Source organism: Pelodiscus sinensis, chromosome 1, assembly GCF_049634645.1.
Source record: "Pelodiscus sinensis isolate JC-2024 chromosome 1, ASM4963464v1, whole genome shotgun sequence".
Classification (NCBI taxonomy): Eukaryota; Metazoa; Chordata; order Testudines; family Trionychidae; genus Pelodiscus; species Pelodiscus sinensis.
Genome location: NC_134711.1, coordinates 249548536 through 249568662, shown reverse-complemented (window position 1 = coordinate 249568662; position 20127 = coordinate 249548536). Strand labels below are relative to the sequence as shown.

At 44.7% G+C, this 20127-nt stretch overlaps 1 protein-coding gene across 1 annotated transcript in view; it reads right to left on the bottom strand.

Moving 5' to 3' along the window:
- The window catches only part of STK24 (serine/threonine kinase 24), an 86348-nt gene that overhangs the window by 36748 nt on the left and 29473 nt on the right, over window positions 1-20127 (bottom strand). Inside the window, exon 3 of the mRNA XM_075918782.1 lies at window positions 15547-15603. Coding sequence (XP_075774897.1) covers window positions 15547-15603 — 57 coding nt within the window. The remainder of the gene's footprint in view (window positions 1-15546; window positions 15604-20127) is intronic.

Here is a 20127-nt window from a genome sequence, read left to right as displayed (position 1 = left end):
GATATTTTATTGCTTTTGATGCTAATTTTCTCTCTCCTTTGCACATAGTGTAATTTGCCTGTTCCTTTGTCTTTCCTGTCCCTTCTCTCCCCACCCCAGCTCTGCATAAATCTGCAGGGAAACCCAGGGAAAACAGTAACCTATATTCTAATAAACTGAGAAGAAGAAGTCACTCATCCTGTGCAGTAATGACTGTTCTTCAAGATTTGTGTCCCTGTGGGTGCTCCACTGTTGGTGGCAGGTGGTCTCAGAACTGCAGATAAGAGTTTTTCATAGCAGTTGTCAGTTGAGCCACGCGTGCAGTATAGGTGCCTCGTGACAATCATGCCATAGTGCCGTAAGTCACTGCACGTGTGGTCTGACCCTCCCTCAGTTCCTCATCTACTCCTGAGTAGCTAGGTACTCTGAAGTACACGGGAGGAGGGTGGATAGTGGGGCACCCATGAGGTGGGGTGGGGGTACGAGACATCTCGAAGAACAGTCATTACTGCACAGGGTGACTAACTTCCTTTCCTTCTTCAAGTTTTGGCTGCTCCACTGTTGACGATTACAAAGCAGTGACTGATCTGGACAGTGGGCTTCAGAGGCACTTCTTAGCGGCTAAGAACAGGACTGTCATGGCTGGTGTCAGACAGTGATTGAGATAGGATGGCATAATGTTTAGCAAACTGTATGCTCAGATGACCAGGTGGCTGCCTGGTAAATGTCTTTGAGGGCAACATTACAAAGAAATGCTGTGGATGCGGCAATGGCGTGGATGGAATATGCTCTTGGAGGCACTGGTAAAGTTGTATTCTGTAAGATCACACACGATGTTATACACGATGATATCCAGTTGGAGATGTGCATACCCTGTGAGTGCTCTGCAATGGAAACAAATAGACGCCAACATCTGCAGAAAGTCCATGTTCTGTGTATGCAAAAGGTGAGAGCCCAGACATCCAACATACGTAGGATAGCGTCCTGACAAGATGCATGTGGTTTAGGATAGAAAGCAAATAAAACAATGGGTTCGTTGATATGTAACAAAGTGCAGACTTTCAGCAGAAAGGCAGGATGTGGTTGTAAAATAACTCTGTCTTTGGCAAAAACTGCATAAGGTAGGTCCACCATCAGAGCCCAGATCACACTGACCCTCCGGGCAGAGGTGATAGCGATTAAAAATGTTACCTTCATGAGAAAGGAGAGATGGGAACAGGTCAATATATGCTTAAAAGGAGGCCGCATCAGGGAGTCTAAGACTAAGTCTGAGTCCCATATGGGCGGTGGGGCCCTGTGAAAAGGGTACAAGTTTTAAAGCCCTTTAAGGAATCTTCTGGTGATAGGGTGCACAAAAAACATTTAACTGACTCACAGAAGGTTGTAATTGCCACCAGATGAACTCTTAGAGATGAAATTGACAAACTTCTAGTCTTTAGTTCGAGAATATAATCAAGAAGGATATGAGGTGGAGAGGTGCAAGGGTCGATCTGTCTTTGCATGCACCAGAAGGAGAAGCATCTCCATTTGTAGAGGTAGGTTGTGCAAGTGGAGAGCCTCCTGCTATGGAAACGGACCTCCTTCACCTGTTCAGAGGGAAAGGTTTCTCACCTGTGAAGTAACTGGAGTTCTTTGACATGGCTGTCCCTGTGGGTGCTCCACCTTAGGTGCATCAGCACCGCTATGCCTCTGATCAGAGATTTGTGATAGCAGTGCCCGTGGTCAGCTGCGTGCGCAGGATGCCAGCACAGGAGATATGAAGCAGCTACTCCGCATGCACAGCCGATCATCCTCAGTTCCTTCTGTGACCCGGATGCATCTAAGTCCAAATTCGAGGGGAGGATGGATGGGTGGTAGAGCACCCACAGGGACAACCATCTCAAAGAACTCCAGTTATGGCACAGGTGAGTAACCTTCCCTTCTTATTATTTGAGGAGTGTTCCTGGGGATGCTCCACCTCCGGTGATTACAAAGTAGTCATATTAGGAGGTGGGAGATTCGGAGGATGTGACACTGTGACCAAGAGTATTTTTCAGCCAAATTTTGTTTCCAAAACCGCAAATGTCCAGATAGCATAATGCCGCGTAGCTGGATGGCCATGTGGCAGCCTTCCAGATGTGTTCTGTTGGACCGCTTCATAGGAATGCAGTGATAGATGCCATGGCTCTTGTGGAATGAGCTCTTATGTTGGGAGGCAGCTCCTTTTGTGCTAATGTATACACCAAGTGTATTCAGCTAGATACCCATTCAAGTATCACAGAATACCAGGACTGGAAGAGACCTCGAGAGGTCATCAAGTCCAGTCCCCTGCCCTCATGGCAGGACCAAATACTGTCTAGTCCATCCTGAAAGACATTTATCTAACCTATTCTTAAATATCGCCAGAGATGGAGATTCCACAACCTCCCTGGGCAATTTATTCCAGTGTTTGACTACACTGACAGTTAGGAACTTTTTCCTATTGTCCAACCTAAACCTCCCTTGCTGCAGTTTAAGCCCATTGCTTCTTGTTCTATCCTCAGAGGCCAAGATGAACAAGTTTTCTCCCTCCTCCTTATGACACCCTTTTAGATACCTGAAAACTGCTATTGTGTCCCCCCTCAGTCTTCTCTTTTCTAAATTAAACAAACCCAATTCTTTCAGCCTTCCTTCATAGGTCATGTTCTCTAGACCCTTAATCATTCTTGTTGCTCTTCTCTGGACCCTCTCCAATTTCTCTACATCCTTCTTGAAATGTTGTGCCCAGAACTGGACACAATACTCCAACTGAGGCCTAACTAGTGTAGAGTAGAGCGGAAGAATGACTTCTCGTATCTTGCTCACAACACACCTGTTAATGCATCCCAGAATCATGTTTGCTTTTTTTGCAACAATTTTCACACTGCCAACTCATAATCAGCTTGTGGTCCACTATAACCCCTAGATCCCTTTCTGCCATACCCCTTCCTAGACAGTCGCTTCCCATTCTGTATGGTTGAAACTGATTGTTCCTTCCTAAGTGGAGCACTTTGCATTTGTCTTTATTAAACTTTATCCTGTTTACCTCAGACCATTTCTCCAATTTGTCCAGATCATTTTGAATTATGATCCTATTCTCCAGAGCAGTCGCAAACCCTCCCAGCTTGGTATCATCTGCAAGCTTAATAAGCATACTTTCTATGCAAATATCTAAATCGTTGATGAAGATATTGAACAGAGCCGGTCCCAAAACAGACCCCTGCAAAACCCCACTTGTTATACCTTTCCAGCAGGATTGTGAACCATTAATAACTACTCTCTGAGTTCGGTTATCCAGCCAGTCATGCACCCACCTTATAGTAGCCCCATCTAAGTTGTATTTGCCTTGTTTATTGATAAGAATATCATGAGAGACCGTATCAAATGCCTTACTAAAGTCTAGGTATACCACATCCTCCCTTATCCACAAAACTCGTTATCCTATCAAAGAAAGCAATCAAATTGGTTTGACGTGATTTGTTCTTTACAAATCCATGCTGGCTGTTCCCTATCGCCTTGCCACCTTCCAAGTGTTTACAGATGATTTCCTTAATTACTTGCTCCATTATCTTCCCTGGCATTTCATCAGGCCCTGGTGACTTGCAGGCATCTAACTTTTCTAGGTGATTTTTAACTTGTTCTTATTTTATTTTATCTTCTAAACCTATCCCCTGCCCCCTAGCATTCACTATGTTAGGCGTTCCTTCAGACTTCACGGTGAAGAGTGAAACAAAGAAGTCAATAAGCATCTCTGCCATTTCCAAGTTTCCTGTTACTGTTTCTCCCTCCTCACTGACCAGTGGGCTTTGTATTATTAAACAAAGTAGTCTTTGTTTTATTATGGGTAACCCCCGTGAACTCTCTGCAGAGGATACGAATAGCCGTGGAGTCTTGCGGAATGCTTTTGTGCACTATAGGTAAAAAGCAAGTGCTCTGTGGACATCCAAGGTATGTAGCGCCACCTCCTTGTGGTCCTTACGTGGGCAAACAGGGGCAGCTAACAGGGAGTTTCGAGAGGGAGTTCTCCAGGTGAAGGAGGAACGAACACGGGACACTTGAGATAAGTGGCTGACTGTAGTGTGTGTTTGGGGGTTATATGCTAGTTGCCTGAAAGAAACTGTGTGTGAGCTTGTGTCTGTCTGTCTGTGTCTGTTTGGAGATTCAAGTGTTCAGCTGTTTGTTTGAAGAGCAATGTGCTGTGGCAGGCAGTTGGAAGCTGTGAGCTTCTTAAGGAGTACTTGAAATCTAGACCCCTCTGTTCATTGTTTGAGCCTTAGCCAGGGGGCGGGGCTATCAGGAAGGCCAGGACTTTATAAAGCCTGTGAGTAAGTGACCAGGGAGCTTTGAGACCAGTGGCAGCTAACAAGGAGTTTCGAGAGGGAGTTTAGAAGTGGAGTTGGAAGGAGGTGCCATTCTTTAAAACTTTTAAATTAAAACTAAAAAGAAAATGTCCTGATTTAAATAGAAACCCTGTGAATAACTTAAGTAGCTGTAGGAAAGAATGCAGGCAGAAGCCCAGCAGCAGAGATGGGGCTATTCTGTTTATTGCACTCAATGTGGCATGTATGATTATCTGCCCTATGGACAGGTGGCATGTGTGCATTCGGTGCAAGGAGCTCCTGGCCCTCAGAGACCACATATGGGCTTTGGAGGCCAGGGTGGCTGATTTGGAGGGACTAAGAGAGGCAGTGAGGTACGTAGATGAAGCTTTCTGAGACTAGAATTGTCCCACCTCCAGTCAGACAGCCCCTGTGCTGTTAAGGAGGATGAAAGGCTCAGGGAAGGAGAACATTCAACTGGAGCAGAGGAAAATGATTGCGTAGATGGGACCCTACTTCCAGAGGATGTTATGGTATCCTCTTGGACTGAGGATACATCTCCGGGGGGAGGGAACTCCAGTCGTTAGGAAAAGGCAGGTGTCAGTAATGGGGGATTCAATCATTAGAAACATAGATAGCTGGGTTTGTGATGACCTGGAGAACCGTACGGTGACTTGCCTGCCTGGTGCAAAAGTGGCAGATCTCTCGAGATATCTAGATAGACTTATGTGTAGTGCTGGGGAGGAGCTGGTGGTTGTGGTACATGTTGGTACCAATGACATAGGGAAGGGTAGGAGAAAGGTTCTGGAGGCCAAATTTAGGCTGCTAGGAAAGATTAAAATCCAGGAACTGTATGGTAGCATTCCCTGAAATGTTTCCAGTTCCATGCGCAGGGCCAGGTAGGCAGGCATAGCTTCGGCGCCTCAATGCGTGGATGAGACGATGGTGTAGAGAGGAGGGGTTTTGATTTATTACGGCCTGGGGAAACTTCTGGGATAGGGGGAGCCTATACAGGATAGGGGGAGCCTATACAGGAGCCTATGGGCTCCACCTAAACTAAAATGGGAATCAGATTGCTGGCACTTAACATTAAAAAGGTTGTAGAGCAGTTTTTAAACTAAGGACTGGGGGAAAGCCGAAGGGTGAGGAGCACATGGATCGGACAGGTACATCTATTAGGGGAGGTTCTATTAATAGAGATGCTTTATGTGCTAATCAGGAGGAGAGGATGGAAGTACAGGTCAGATCTAATGACACACAATCAAATAAAAAAGAGTAACATCAGGAAATGGCAGACAGATAAATAGTGACAAATTATTGAAGTGCTTATTATTCACAAATGCTAGAAGTCTAAATAATAAAATGGGTGAACTGGAATGCCTAGTTTTAAAGGAAGATATTGATATAACAGGCATCAAGGAAACTTGGTGGAATGAGGCCAATCAATGGGACACAATCAGACTGGGTACAAAATATATGGGAAGGACAGAACAGGTCATGCTGGTGGGGGAGTGGCACTATACATGAAAAAAATGTAGAATTAGATGAAGTAAAAATCTCAAGTCAAAATGTTCCAAAAAATCTCTATGGATAGTAATTCCATGCTCCAATAGTAAGAATATAGCTGTAGGGATATAATATCAACCATCTAATCAGGACAGTGATAGTGACTATGAAATGCTAAGGGAGATTAGAGAGGCTATCGAACTAAAAAACTCAACAGTGAGGGATTTCAACGATCCTCATCTAGATTGGGTACCCATTACTTCAGGACGGGATGCAGAGATAAAATTTCTTGATAGCTTAAATGACTGCTTCTTAGAGCAGCTGGTTCTGGAACCCACAAGGGGAGTGGCTATTCTTGATTTAGTCCTAAGTGGAGTGTAGGATCTGGTTCAAGAGGTAAATATAACTGGACCTCCTGGAAATAGTGACCATAATGTAATATAATTTAACATCCCTGTGGTGGGAAAAACACCACAGCAGCATAACACTCTGGCATTTAATTACAGAAAGGGGAACTACACAAAAATGAGGAAGTTAGTAAAACAGAAATTAAAAGATACAGTGACAAAAGTAAAATCTCTGCAAGATGCATAGAAACTTTTCAGACACCATAATAGAGGCCCAACTTAAATGACCCCAAATTAAAAAACACAATAAAGAGAACCAAAAAAGTGCCAGAGTAGCTTAACAAACAGGTAAAAGAAGCAGTGACAGATAAAAAGATATTTTAAAAAGTGGAAGTCAAATCCTAGTGAGGAAAAAGAAAGAACCATAAACTTTGTCAAATAAAGTGTAAAAATATAAGAAGAAAAACCAAAAAGGAGTTGGAAGAACAGCTGGTCAAAAACTCAAAAAAGTAATAGTAAAATGTTTTTTAAGTACATCAGAAGCAGGAAGCCAGCTAAACCACCAGAGGGGCCCTTTGACAATCGAGATGCTAAAAGTGCCCTCAAAGATGATAAAGTCATTGCAGAGAAGCTAAATAAATTATCTGCTTCAGTCTTCATGACTGAGGATATTGGAGAGATTCTGAAATCTGAGCCATTCTTTTTAAAGTGACAAATCTGAGGCATTGTTCCAGATTGAGGTGTAATTAGAAGAGGTTTTGGAACGAATTGATAAACAGTAACAAGTCACAGAAACGAAATGGCATTCACCCAAGAGTTGTGAAAACTTAAATGGGAAACTGCAGAACTATTAACTGTGGCTTGTAACATATCCTTTAAATCAGCTTCTGTACCTAATGACTGGAAGATAACTAATGTGACACCCATATTTAAAAAGGGCTCTTGAGGTGATCCTGGCAATTACAGACATGTAAGTCTAACATCAGTACTGGGCAAATTAGTTGAAACTATAGTGAAAAATAAAATTGTCAGACACATAGATGAATATAATTTATTGGGGGAAGTCAAGATGGTTTATGTAAAGGGAAATCATGCCTTACTAATCTGCTAGAGTTCCTTGAGGGGGGTCAAAAATATGTCGACAAAAGAGATCGAATGGATATAGTATACTTAGAGTTCCAGAAAGCCTTTGACAAGAGCCTTTGGTGAGGGACCTTAAGTAAAGTAAGTTGTCATGGGATAAGAGGGAAAGTCTTTTCATGGATTGATAACTGGTTAAAAGACAGGAAACAAAGGGTAGGAATAAATGGTATATTTTCCGAGTGGAGAGAGGTAACTAGGGGGTTCCCCAAGGGTCTGTCCTGGGACTCGTCCTATTCAAATTATTTATAAATGATCTAGAGAAAGGGGTAAACAATGAGGTGGCAAAATTTGCAGATGATACCAAACTGCTCAAGATAGTTACAACCAAAGCAGACTGTGAAGAGCTTCAAAAAGATCTAACCAAACTAGTGATTGGGCAACAAAAAGACAAATGAAATTGATAAATGTAAAGTAATGCACGTTGGAAAAACATAATCCCAACTATACATATAGTATGATGGGGGCTAATTTGGCTACAACTACTCAAGAGAGAGATCTTGGAGTCAGTGTTGATAGTTCTCAGAAAACATCCATTCAGTGCGCAGCGGCAGTGAAAAAAGCAAATAGAATGTTGGGAAGTATTAAAAAAGGGATAGACAATAAGACAAAATATCTTATTGCCACTATAGAAAACCATGGTACGCCCACATCTTGAATACTGTATACAGGTGTGGTCGCCTCATCTCAAAAAAGATATCTTGGCATTGGAAAAGGTTCAGAAAAGGGCAACAAAAATGATTAGGGGTTTGGAATGGGTCCCAGATGAAGGGAGATTAAAGAGACTTGGATTTTTCATCTTAGAAAAGAGGAGACTAAGGGGGGATATGATAGTGGTCTGTAAAATCATGAGGGGTATGGAAAAAGTGAATAAGGAAAAGTTATTTACTTATTCCTACAATAAAAGAACTAGGGGTCACCATATGAAATTAATAAGCAGCAGGTTTAAAACAAACAAAAGGAAGTTTTTCTTCACTAAGCGCACAGTCAACCTGTGGAAATCCTTGTCAGAGGATATGGTGTAGGCTAGACCTTTAACAGGGTTCAAAAAAGAGCTAGATAGATTCATGGAGGTTAGGCCTATCAATGGCTATTAGCTTAGATGGGTTAGAATGGTATCCCTAGCCTCTGTTTCTCTGGAGATGGGTGACAGGGGAGGGATCACCTGAGGATTATCTGTTGGAATTCCTCCCTCTGGGGCATCTGCTATTGGCCACTGTTGGCAAACAGGATACTGGGCTAGACTGACCTTGAGTCTGACCCCGTCTGGCCATTCTTATGTTCTTATGCTTGGGTAGAAGACAGGTAAGTATATTGATTCACTGCAGTGAAAAGAGGTAAGTACTTTTAGGAGGAATTTGGGATGTGTTGTTAAACTACTTTGTGTTTATGGAATACTGTATATGGAAGGGTCCAACACGAGAGCTCCCAATTCTCCTATTCATCTTGCAGAGGTAACTGCAATGAGGAAGGCAATCTTTACTGACAGATGAAATAAGAAGCATTTACCTAGCGGTTCGAACAGCCTGCCCATAAGGATTTTTAGCACGAGGTTTAGATCCCATGCTGGTGTTGGGTCTTTAAGTGGCAGAAACATGTTTTGTAGACCTCATAGGAATCTTTTGACATCTGGATGAGTAAAGACCAAGTGTATTTGAAGTGGGAGATGGAGTGCTGAGATGGAGGCGAGATGTACTGTTATGGAGCTCAGGAAGAGGCCTGCATTGTACAGGTCCAGTAGATGCTGTAGTATCTGTGATATTTGCAGATGGGCTGGCTTATAGTTGTGGGTCAAGCACCAGATTGTGAAATGCTTCCACTTCTGTGTGTTTTTCTCCTTGTAGATCTCCTGGAATTTGTGAGGCTGAGTTGCACTGGCTCCAGAAGTATCTTCTCCACGCTGTTCAGCCAACTAAAACCCACACTTGGGGATGCAGTGTGTGCATGTCGGGATGGTGTACCTGACCGTTGCCTTGTGTGAGCAGAGCTGGGATCAGTGGGAAGCGATGCAATGGTCAGATGCTCATCAGTAAGGGATATAGACACCATGTTTGTCTGGGCCAGTTGGGGTCTATGACAATTACTCTGGCCCTGTCCTGTTTGATCTTGAGGATTACCTGTTGCATTAGTGGAAACGGGGGAAAGCGTAGTACAGAGGTGCCGTCCACCGTATGGCAAAGGCTTCTCCTAGGTAGTAGGGGCCTATGCCTGCTCTGGAGCAATAGTGGGAGCAACGGGCATTGTCATATGTGGCAAATAGATCCACTGTTGGGGAAACCCCACTTCTTGATGAGTTATGTTGTTCTTACCAAGGAAGTAAGTTGCAATCAGGTGCATATTCTGTGGAATACACCACTTCCAGAAGCGGACTGCCTCTTGTCAGAGTTGGTATGACCTGGCGCCTCATTTGATACAATACTTTTTAGTGACATTGTCCATAAGAATTTGAACTGTTTTGTTCTGGATCAGGAGAGAAAGTGTATACATTTGTTTTGTACTACCCTGAGTTCGAGTAGGTTGATGTGTAGCCCGGTATCATCCTGGGTCCATTGAGCCTGTATCACTCGATGGTCTCGGTGTGCACCCCAGCCCAGTAGTGAAGCATCTGTAGTAATTGTTACTGATGGTGGAGTTCTTTGGAAGGGAACCCCTACACATATATTGTCATGCAGTCTACCACATGATTGAGATCTTTATCTTGGTTGGTATGGTAAGTTGTTTAAATGATGGGTGCGTAGCTGGTATGCTGTGCGGAGCCATGCCTGGGAGGGGCCTCATGTGTAGGTGGGCATGTGGCCCCATGAATGTGGCCACCACCATGTGCCCAAACATTTGTAGGCAGTGTCAGGCTATCAAACTGGACTGGCCTGCTCCATTAATGAGAGGTAATTGATTGCTGTAAATCTGCGCTCTGGTAAAGAGGCTACGGCCGCTGTGCAGTCTAAGTGTGCCGCTATAAATTCTAATGTCTGAGTTGAGATCACAGTGTGCACTTAGGTATGTGTATCTGAAGTCAAAGGCAGTATAATAGGTCTCTGATGGTTGTTTCAGCTTGGGCTGTGTCTTGTTCTCTGCTGCCCATTACAAGATAATCATATAGGTAAGAGAATATAGTGATGCCCATTTTGCATAAATGTGCAGTTACTACTGTCAGAAACTTTGAGAACACTCATGCGGCTGCTGAGAGTCCAAAAGTATCACTCTGTACTGAAAGTGTCTGTCCATCTTGAAACGAATAAAATGTCGGTGTGACAGGTGTATTAATATATGAACATAGGCATCCTGGAGGTCAAGGGTGGATAACCATGCTCCCTTTTCCAAGGCAGGAATAATTTTGACGAGGGTTACCATTCTTGTACCTTTAGTAGCATATGAAGGAAATGAGTCTTCAAAGGTCCAATATCGGCCTCAACCCTCCTGATTTCTTGGGGGGTGAGGAAATAATGGGAGTAGATACCCCTGCCTCTGTGCTCCTTTGGTACCTCTTCTATGGCACCTAGCCTGAGAAGGTGTTCTAGCTCTTGTATGAACACATATTCGTGAAAGGGGTCCCTGAAGAGAGACAGGCAAGGAGGATTTGGGGGAGGAAGGTAACTAAAAACGGGATGCGATAACCAATTTTTATGATTTCCAGCACCCACTGGATAGAATGTAGCTAGTCTGCTGCCAACTTTTGTGGAGGGTTCAAATGGCTGCTGTGAAAATTTCGGGGTTGTTTGAACCTCGACCAGGACTTCAAAATGCTTGACGAGACATTGATGGTTGTTGAGATGGTGACTGTTCGGAGGCTTGCTTGCGCCTATTTTGGCATGCATCATTTATTGTCGTCGTGCTGTAGTTGTTGGTTAAAGGGTGTGGATCTGTACCTCAGTGTGAATGACCTGCTCTGTTTTCTCTGTGTCAAGCACATGAATGCCAAGAGTCTTTAATGTAGCCCATGAATCCTTTAGGGTGTCTAAGGAGGCGTTTGTGGATTCAGCAAAGAGCTTGGTACCCTTGAACAGCAAGCCCTCGACTGCTGCTTGGATCTGAGAGCTAAAGCCAGGATGCTCACCTTATCACCACTGTGGAGGCTAAGGATCTGGCTGCCATGTAGAAATAGAAAGAGACAGCTTGCAACTTGTGCACCTTTAAAACCCAGCAAGGCAGGCATGTCCCAGGAAGGCAAGGTTTTGGCATGTATTAGAGAACTGAATCCTCAGAATAGTAAAATAGAAGTAGTTAGTATTGCTAAGTGAAGAGAGAATTTTTTTAAGCTACAGCGGTAAGCAGAACAAATTAATAACAACTTTTGTGGTAACAGTTGTGTAACTATCTACAGAATGCAAATTATCAGAGAGGTAGAAAGGGCGACTGCAGAGTTGAGACCGAAGTCGGTGGTGGTTGAGAAGGAAGTGAGGACAATTGGCTGCGCATGCGGAATAGATGCCTCAGATCTCCCGTGCTGGCACCACATGCACGTAGCCAACCACGGGCACTCCTATCACAAATCTTCGATTCGACATGCAGCGGCACTGACGCACCTAAGGTGGAGCACCCACGGAGTCACTCCTTGAAGAACAGCGAGTTTCAGAATCATGGAACTAGACAGAAGCCAGGCATTCAGGTGAAGAGTGTGGGGCTGGGGATGCAGAATTGTCCCAAGTTCCTGAGAAAGTAGACTGTGGCAGTCTGGAAGAGGATATGTGGGAGAGACATGTAGTGGAAGTATGAAAAGCAAGTCTGCCTGGAGCAAGAAGAGGCTATCAAGATGTCTTGAGCACCATCCAAATGGATCTTGTGCAGGACCCTCAGGATTAGGAATGTTAAAATGTGGTGGGCAGCCATGGAGCCCGGGGTCAGCTGAAGAGTCCCCAGATGACCCTGGTTCTGCACGGCATCTCTCCAGCTGACTCCGGGTTCTGGGGAAAATGCCGCTTGGAACCCCAGCTGTCCCCGGGCTCCACGGCACTTCGGTATTTTAAAGGGGCAGCGCGTCACACAGCTGAGCTGCAGATGAGCTGTGCAGTGGCTGCCCCTTTGAAACACTGCCTTGGCGTTTCAAAGTTGCAATGCCACACAGCTGATCCCTGTACCCTTTCCCCCACTTTGCTGCCTCTCTCTGAGGCAGCAAGGGGGGGGGGGGGAAGGAATCTACTAGTCGACTAACTATTCGATAAGCAAATACTTATCGGATAGTCAACTAGTCCTTAACATCTTTACTCGGGATAAGAGGGATTGGAGGAAAAGTGTAGTGAAGTGGTGCATTCCATATCACCAGGAAGGCATCCCCAATGGATTAGTCCCCCCGGGAGCAGAACCAAGGGCTCTTGGAGTTGAGATGTGATGCAAACAGATCTATCAATGGGAATCCCCATCATGGGAAAATTGAAGTAAGGACTCGAGGATGAAGTTCCCATTCGTGATCTGTGGAGAATTTGTGACTAAGGGTATCCTCCATAGTATTGTTCACCCTAGGTAGGTAAAATGTTGTGAGTGTGACCTGATGATGGATGCAGCAGTTCCACAGGTAAATTGCCTCTGCACACAGGGAGCAGGAGCACGTACCTCCCTGTCTGTTTACATAAAACACTGTAGTCATATGTCTATGAAGGTGCGAACAGTTCAGTTGTAGATGAGGGGAGGGAGGGGCAAAATGGATACAGGCGTTTCTTACAGCCCTGAGCTCAAGAAGGTTGATGAGCAATTTGGCCTCCTGTGGTGACCATCTGCCCTAAGCCAGTTGATTTTGTAGGCGAGTGCCGAATCCCAATAGGGAAGCATCGGTTGTGATCTGCACTGATGGCTTGGTTTGGTGAAGAGAGAGCCTAGCAAAGAGGCTGTCTGAGAATGTCCACCATCAGTGTGAAGTGAGAACATCGGGTGGTAAGGATACCGTCTTGTGCAATAGGTGATGGGATGGGATATAGACTAAAGCAGTCCAGTGTTGAAGGGAATGAAAATGCAGGAGCGCGTATATAACTATATAAGTAGTCATCGTCATATGACCCATAAGCTGAAGATAGGTAAGGACTGTAGAGGAGGGACTCACAGACAAGATGCTGATCAAATCCTGTAGAGCTGCGCAACAATGGTGAGGCAAGTGTGCTTGAGCTGATATTGAATCTAAGTGACCCCCTATGAACTCTATGGATTGAGGGGGCTTGAATGTGGATTTCTGATGGTTTATCAGAAGGTCTAGATCCGTGGTCCCCAACCCGGTGCCCGCGGGCACCATGGCTCCTGTCGGGCCCTTTACATGCGCCCGCGGAGCAATCTGGGCTGGCCCCGTCCCTGGGCGTGCGGCAGGTGCCAGCCTCGGGCACATGGCCAGCCCCGGCTCTGGGTGCGCCGCGCGTGCCCTTGCCGGCCCTAGCCTTGGCCCCGCCCCCGGGTGCGCCGCGCGTGCTCTTGCTCGCCCTAGCCTTGGCCCCGCCCCCGGGTGCGCCGCGCGTGCCCTTGCCGGCAGCTGGCATGTACAGCAATGACTTCTAGGCGCCATGTGTTACCCCTCATCTACAAGCACTCAGCCCACAACTTCTACTGGCACAGTTCCCTGTTACTGATCAATGAGAGCTGCAGGAGTAATGTCTGCAGGCAAGGACAGCATGTGGAGACCCCCTGCTCTGCCTTTATCAGGGGCTGCAGGGATATGTTGAAATCTTCATCATCTGGACCCATGGGAAGGAGACACTGGAAGAATTTTACCATGATTTCAACAGCTTCCACCCCACCATCAACCTCAGCATGGACCAATCTACACGGGAGGTCCATTTCCTGGACACCACGATACAAATAAGTGACGGTCATATCAATACCACCCTATACCAAAAACCTTCCGACCGCTATACTTACCTGCATGCCTCCAGTTTCCATCCCGGACACACCACACGATCCATTGTTTACAGCCAAACACTGAGGTACAACCGCATATGCTCCAACCCCTCAGACAGAGACCTACACCTACAAGATCTTCAACAAGCATTCTGTAAACTGCGATACCCACACGAGGAAGTGAGGAGACAGATTGACAGAGCCAGACGTGTACCCAGAAGCCTCCTGCTACGGGACAAGCCCAAGAAAGAAACCAACAGAACACCACTGGCCATCACCTACAGTCCCCAGCTAAAACCTCTCCAACGCATCATTAGTGATCTTCAACCCATCCTGGACAATGATCCCTCGCTTTCACAGGCCTTGGGAGGTAGGCCGGTCCTCGCCCACAGACAACCCGCCAACCTGAAGCATATTCTCACCAGCAACTACACACCGCACCATAATAACTCGAACTCAGGAACCAATCCTTGCAACAAACCTCGGTGCCAACTCTGCCCACATATATACACCAGCAACACCGTCACAGGACCTAACCAGATCAGCCATACTGTCACTGGTACATTCTCCTGCACATCCACCAACGTAATATATGCCATCATGTGCCAACAATGCCCCACTGCTATATACATCGGCCAAACAGGACAGTCCCTACGTAAAAGAATCAATGGACACAAATCTGATATTAGGAATGGCAACATACAAAAACCTGTAGGGGAACACTTCAATCTTCCTGGACACACAATTGCAGATCTAAAAGTAGCCATCCTGCAGCAAAAAAACTTCAGGACCAGACTTCAAAGAGAAACTGCTGAGCTATAGTTCATCTTTAAGTTTGACACAATCAACTCTGGATTAAACAAAGACTGTGAATGGCTTGCTAACTACAAAAGCAGCTTCTGCTCTCTTGGAATTCACACCTCCAGATCAGCTGCTAGAAGTGGGCCTCATCCTCCTTGATTGGATCCACCTCGTCATCTCCAGCCTGATCCTGGCCTGCATATTTATTCCTGCCTCTGGAAATTTCCACTACATGCATCTGACGAAGTGGGTCTTTGCCCACGAAAGCTTATGCTCCTACACTTCAGTTAGTCTATAAGGTGCCACAGGACTCCTCGTCGCTTTTTAAGAAACAAATGTAAGAGTACCTTGAAGATCCAGCAAACAATAACAACTTACAGTCATTAATATTCTCTGGTTGGCTCAATATCAGACTTTCAAGATTAAAGTTTTCATATCTCATTACTAATATCCTGAGTTACCAAGCCTTTTAGCACACAAACATAACGATGTGGATCTCATTGAAAAGTTATTTTAATTCATATATGCACACAAGTTATTTTTAATTATTTAGAATTATAAATAGCAGAAACATTCAAGAAATGCATTAATTAAATTTAAATTAAGTTTACTTAATTTATGAAGTTTACAACTAGTTTACTTACTAGATCAAGAGCCGATCCTCCACCAAGGTATTCCATAATTATCCACAATTTTGTATCCTGAAAAAACAGAACAGAGGAAATTAGTACTTTAACACTTAAGTTTCTTTCATGATTTGATTTAAAATGAATTCCATAGCATTAAAGATGTAACAGAGAATTTCACTAAACTATAATCTGTCCTGGCAGAAAATACTGCCCCAGCTCAACATCTGATATTATATACTAACATTCAATTTTATTCATTTTTTTCCCCATTTTACAATCCTCATTTTCAGATACTGTTTTGTCCTATATCCTCAAGGAACATAGGAACTAACATATGTGAACAGACTAGTGGTCCACATGAAGTAGTCAAATATTCTCTCTCCAGAACAGCCATTACAGAGATGGATCAGAGGAAGGTATAGAATAAGAACATTAGTTGTCGTATATTTTTAGTGACCGTGTAGCCACTACAATATTTAGCAGTTACACAGTTACTAAAATACTCTCTGGTGTTGAGTATTTTAGGGAGCCCTCATGCCACCCTGTATCGGAGGCAGCATCACAGGGTGGCAGGAGGAGCCAGTCTGCAAGGGGAGCTGGTTTAAAAATCGGCTCCCCACATAGACTAGCTCCTGCCTGCTGCTCCATGCTACTGCCTGCAATACAGCAGCAGCCCCTATCCGTTGGGGGGCAGAACCCAAGCTTCCTGTGGAAAGAGGTTGCGCTGGCATCCCGCAGAGCAGGCCCTGTCCATGGGTTGCCCGAGCTCCCCGTGTAGAGAGGCTGCACCAGCCTCTCACCTGCCTCCCCTACCCCACGCTGCTGCTTCTGATACAGACGCAGCAGCACATGGAGATAGGCAGCTCCACTGGGTTTGGTGCTCATAGGGCAGCTTTTAAGCCAGCTCCTCCGAGCACTGGCTCTGACCTACTCCCCACGCTACTGCCTCTATCAGAAGCTGTCAGGGGTGGGGGAAGATGGGAGGGCAGGCAGCTTCCATAGGAAAGAGCACACACAAGGAACCAGCTTAAAAGCCAGCTCTCCACAGGCACTGGCTCCCGGCTCACTCCCCCTTGCTGGAAACTTAGGTATAACTGAATTTAGTATAAGTGTCAGCACAACCTAATTCCCCTCTCCCCCACCAACTTCCTTTTCCACTGCAGAGTCATAGAAAAGGGTTGTGGGTCGCCCACAGAAACACATCTCAAAGACTCATTAGCTACTGATGTGACCTTAGGTTACGAAGCTGCATTGAAAACTGGAAAGTTAGAAAAATGTTCAACTACTTGGTCTATACATAATAGCGTATGTGGCTTAGGAAATTCAGGCCCATGCCTAACTAGAAAGCTAAACTACCTCGTGAATGTAATTTTTAGCTTTGATTCTACAAAGGAGTAGTGGGCTCCGTGCACTAGCTGGGTACATATAGAGACTCCTTTGCCAGGATCAGAGCCAATGGTTTGATCTCTAGGTCTGCACATAAAAACACTAGCAGAATCCCTGAACTTTGAAAAAAATTCTTTTCCACATGGAGCGTATCTTCAGAATTCCTTGGTTAAAAGCACCTAATCTAGATTACTTACCCTATCTATACATTACCATGAGCCACACCAAATGTCAAGGTAATACAAGTAACCACGAGGAGTTGAGAGCGCTTAAGGAGAATTGGGGCTGTGCACCTTGTCCCTGAGACTGAGCCTTCCCATAGCAGAGATGCTCTCAGTGTCTCTTTTGCTCTGCTATGGATTGTGACCCCAACTTTGAGCCTTTCCGGGGTAAGACCAGAGATTCCAATTTAGCAGGACAGGGCACATCAGAGGACTGGTAGAAGGGCTCAGTGCTATAATCAGCAAATCAGGCGATAGTCTCAAGGGGCTTTCTGTGACCAAACTCATCACAATATGCTTTTCCCTGTTAATCAGAAAGTAGTGATACACCTCAATGTATGTCTGCACAAGCATTTTGTAATGAGCTTACCAGCCTCAACTGACAGGCTTGGATTGGTGGGGCTCAAGCTAGTAGTCTAGAATAATAGTATAGATGTCACTTTGAAGTTGTAGTATATTCTACAGCTTAGCCTCTGAAGCCTAGGGAACAGTCTACAGTACTTCTGCAGCATTAGGGATATACAACGTAGTTTAAAAATTTAACTGTGTAATCACTAAAAATCCCACGGTTTCACACGCTGCCGTCTCTGCAGTATAAAGCAAGCAAGAGCTACCAGCCCCACTCCCATGAACCTAGTGCGGCAAGGAGGCCAAGCTAGACCTGCCACAGACAGGGGCTGCTCTGGATGGAGGAGCCACTGCCTGCGGCACACTGCTCTAGTCTGGCCCACCACGTGCCACAGCCCCTGACTGTGGTGGTCCCTGTGGGGCTGGAGCAGCCTTGTGCCAGAGGTGGGTGGGGAGCTGCTCCAGCTTCTACTGGTTAAATAGAATAACCATTAAGGATGAGGCTTACCAGTTAATCATTTACATCCCTACTCTGAGTTACTCACCAAGATCCATACTTCATATTTCTCTGTGCTCTCACCCATTTCATCTTCTTTCCCCTTTTCTTTCTTCATTTGATTTGTTGTTTTTTAAAATAGATATTATTTATGATATTTTCATAAATGAAATTATCTGACAGGAGATCACGAAACCTCCCTCAGAGAAACAAAGAACTCCCCTAATTTCCCTAGTTTTTAATAAGCTTGAAGTAACATACTGCCCTCGGTTAAAATGTCCTCTTTTATAACAATTACCACCGCCCATTCTTCTCAATAAAAATTAAATCGAGTTGCACCTACAAAACCTGGAAGCCCCAGATGCTCTCTGGAGGCAGAGAGGGGGTTCCTGTATTATAGATCACACTGAAAACAACTGGAGATAGTGGTCATTGGAAAAGGCCATCTTAACTAAGGACAAACTGTAAGTTCAATCCCATCTCTATGCCAAGAATTAAATTTCTCTAGACCATATATGATGAACCAAGTCTAGCCTACTAGTAACATACATGAAGTAGAGTTTAAGATTGTTTTTCTTTCAACAACCAGGCTGAGGTGTCTTGGGTCTTAAGGATGGGGTATGTATTTAACACTTTCAAAATTATGTATTGCCTCTGTGGAAGCAGAACCAAATGATTTAACATATAACTCAAATAGGGTTCATACACAGCCAGTACAGTGCTACACCATCCAGGTACAATTCTACCTGAACTCCCTATATACTACTTTTATTCAACAGAACTGATAGAATCTGCTCTCGTCCAAAGCAGCCCCCATATGCAATGAGCCTGGGAGCTCCACATGCAAGGGCCGCACCACCATCCAGAATAGCCTCTGCCTACGGGGAGTCCAGCCCACTGCATACTGGAGCCGTCCCCCACCTGGGATCTCGATTACTTGGTTAACTGGTTAAACGTTTGGTCAGCCTAACATTTAACCAGGATTTTAAGTTGTAACCATAAGAGCCTGTACTCTGGTATGCAGACGTCTACAAAAATGTTAAAATGCATTTACTTAGGCAAATGTGAAATTTTCAGTGATCACACATTTACACGCATGGGGAAAGTGGCTCCGCAGGAGCTGGTGATTGCAGAGAGCCAGCGTAAAAGCTCTTGCCAGCCTCCCACTGCCTGCTCCCCACACCATGCTGCTGCAGTATGCGCCGGGATCTAGAAGCAGCAGTGCAGGGGTAGAGTTGCGTGTAACCATGAAGATTAACCGATGAGCCCACGTACACATTTACACTTTCGTATCCCTTCCAAAGACAGTAACTGCCAGTTGACAAGCTCAGGCAAAAACTTATCTCCTATTGCCTAAATTACCCAATAAGTAGCAAAAGAATACATTTATTAAAATTCCATACTGAAGAGAATATTTAGTTAGTTTTAACTTGCTTATCTTGGAAAGTCTGTACCACAGTTCAAATTTCAAATTTATTTGCAACCAATGTGCTTAATTATAATACTGTTAGTGAGCGCATAAAGAAATCACAACTGAGTCACATGTTAATTATTGAATGAAAGTGACAGCTTCTCAGTCAAAATAGTAAGTTGCTTTGAATTGATCTGAAGACTTGACTACTAGAGAAATTAAATAAGGCAAAATAAGAAACTACAATGAATATCTAGAGAAACTAGAATAACTTTAAAAAAAACCAAACCTGCTTAAAAACAGCAAATATATCGATTTAGTGTCTGATAGTGGGTGTGAGCATGAAAAAAGATTTGTGTATTAATTTGACATTTAGGACTAATAAACTAAAGTACTAACGCACACCGGCTCCCCAGCTCACAAGGAAAAAAAGACGTTATAAATCACAAAAATTTGACATATGCCTTCCAACCATGGTGCCTATTTAAGTAGATATGTTAAACCTATATACTACCTTGTAAAGACATCAGGTGGCAGCCTTACATAAACTTTCATAGAAATTTTGTTTTCCAAATGTAGCCAGACAGAATCCCCCCCCCCACCCCCCCGCATACAAAACTCTGTCTTCAAAGGCTCCAGGGCCTCCAGAGGTGCTGGAATAACTATGGCCCTGGATGCTAGACAGGAACCAGATAACAGCGGCAATTGGGCCAGCAGACGATCGGGGCTTCGGG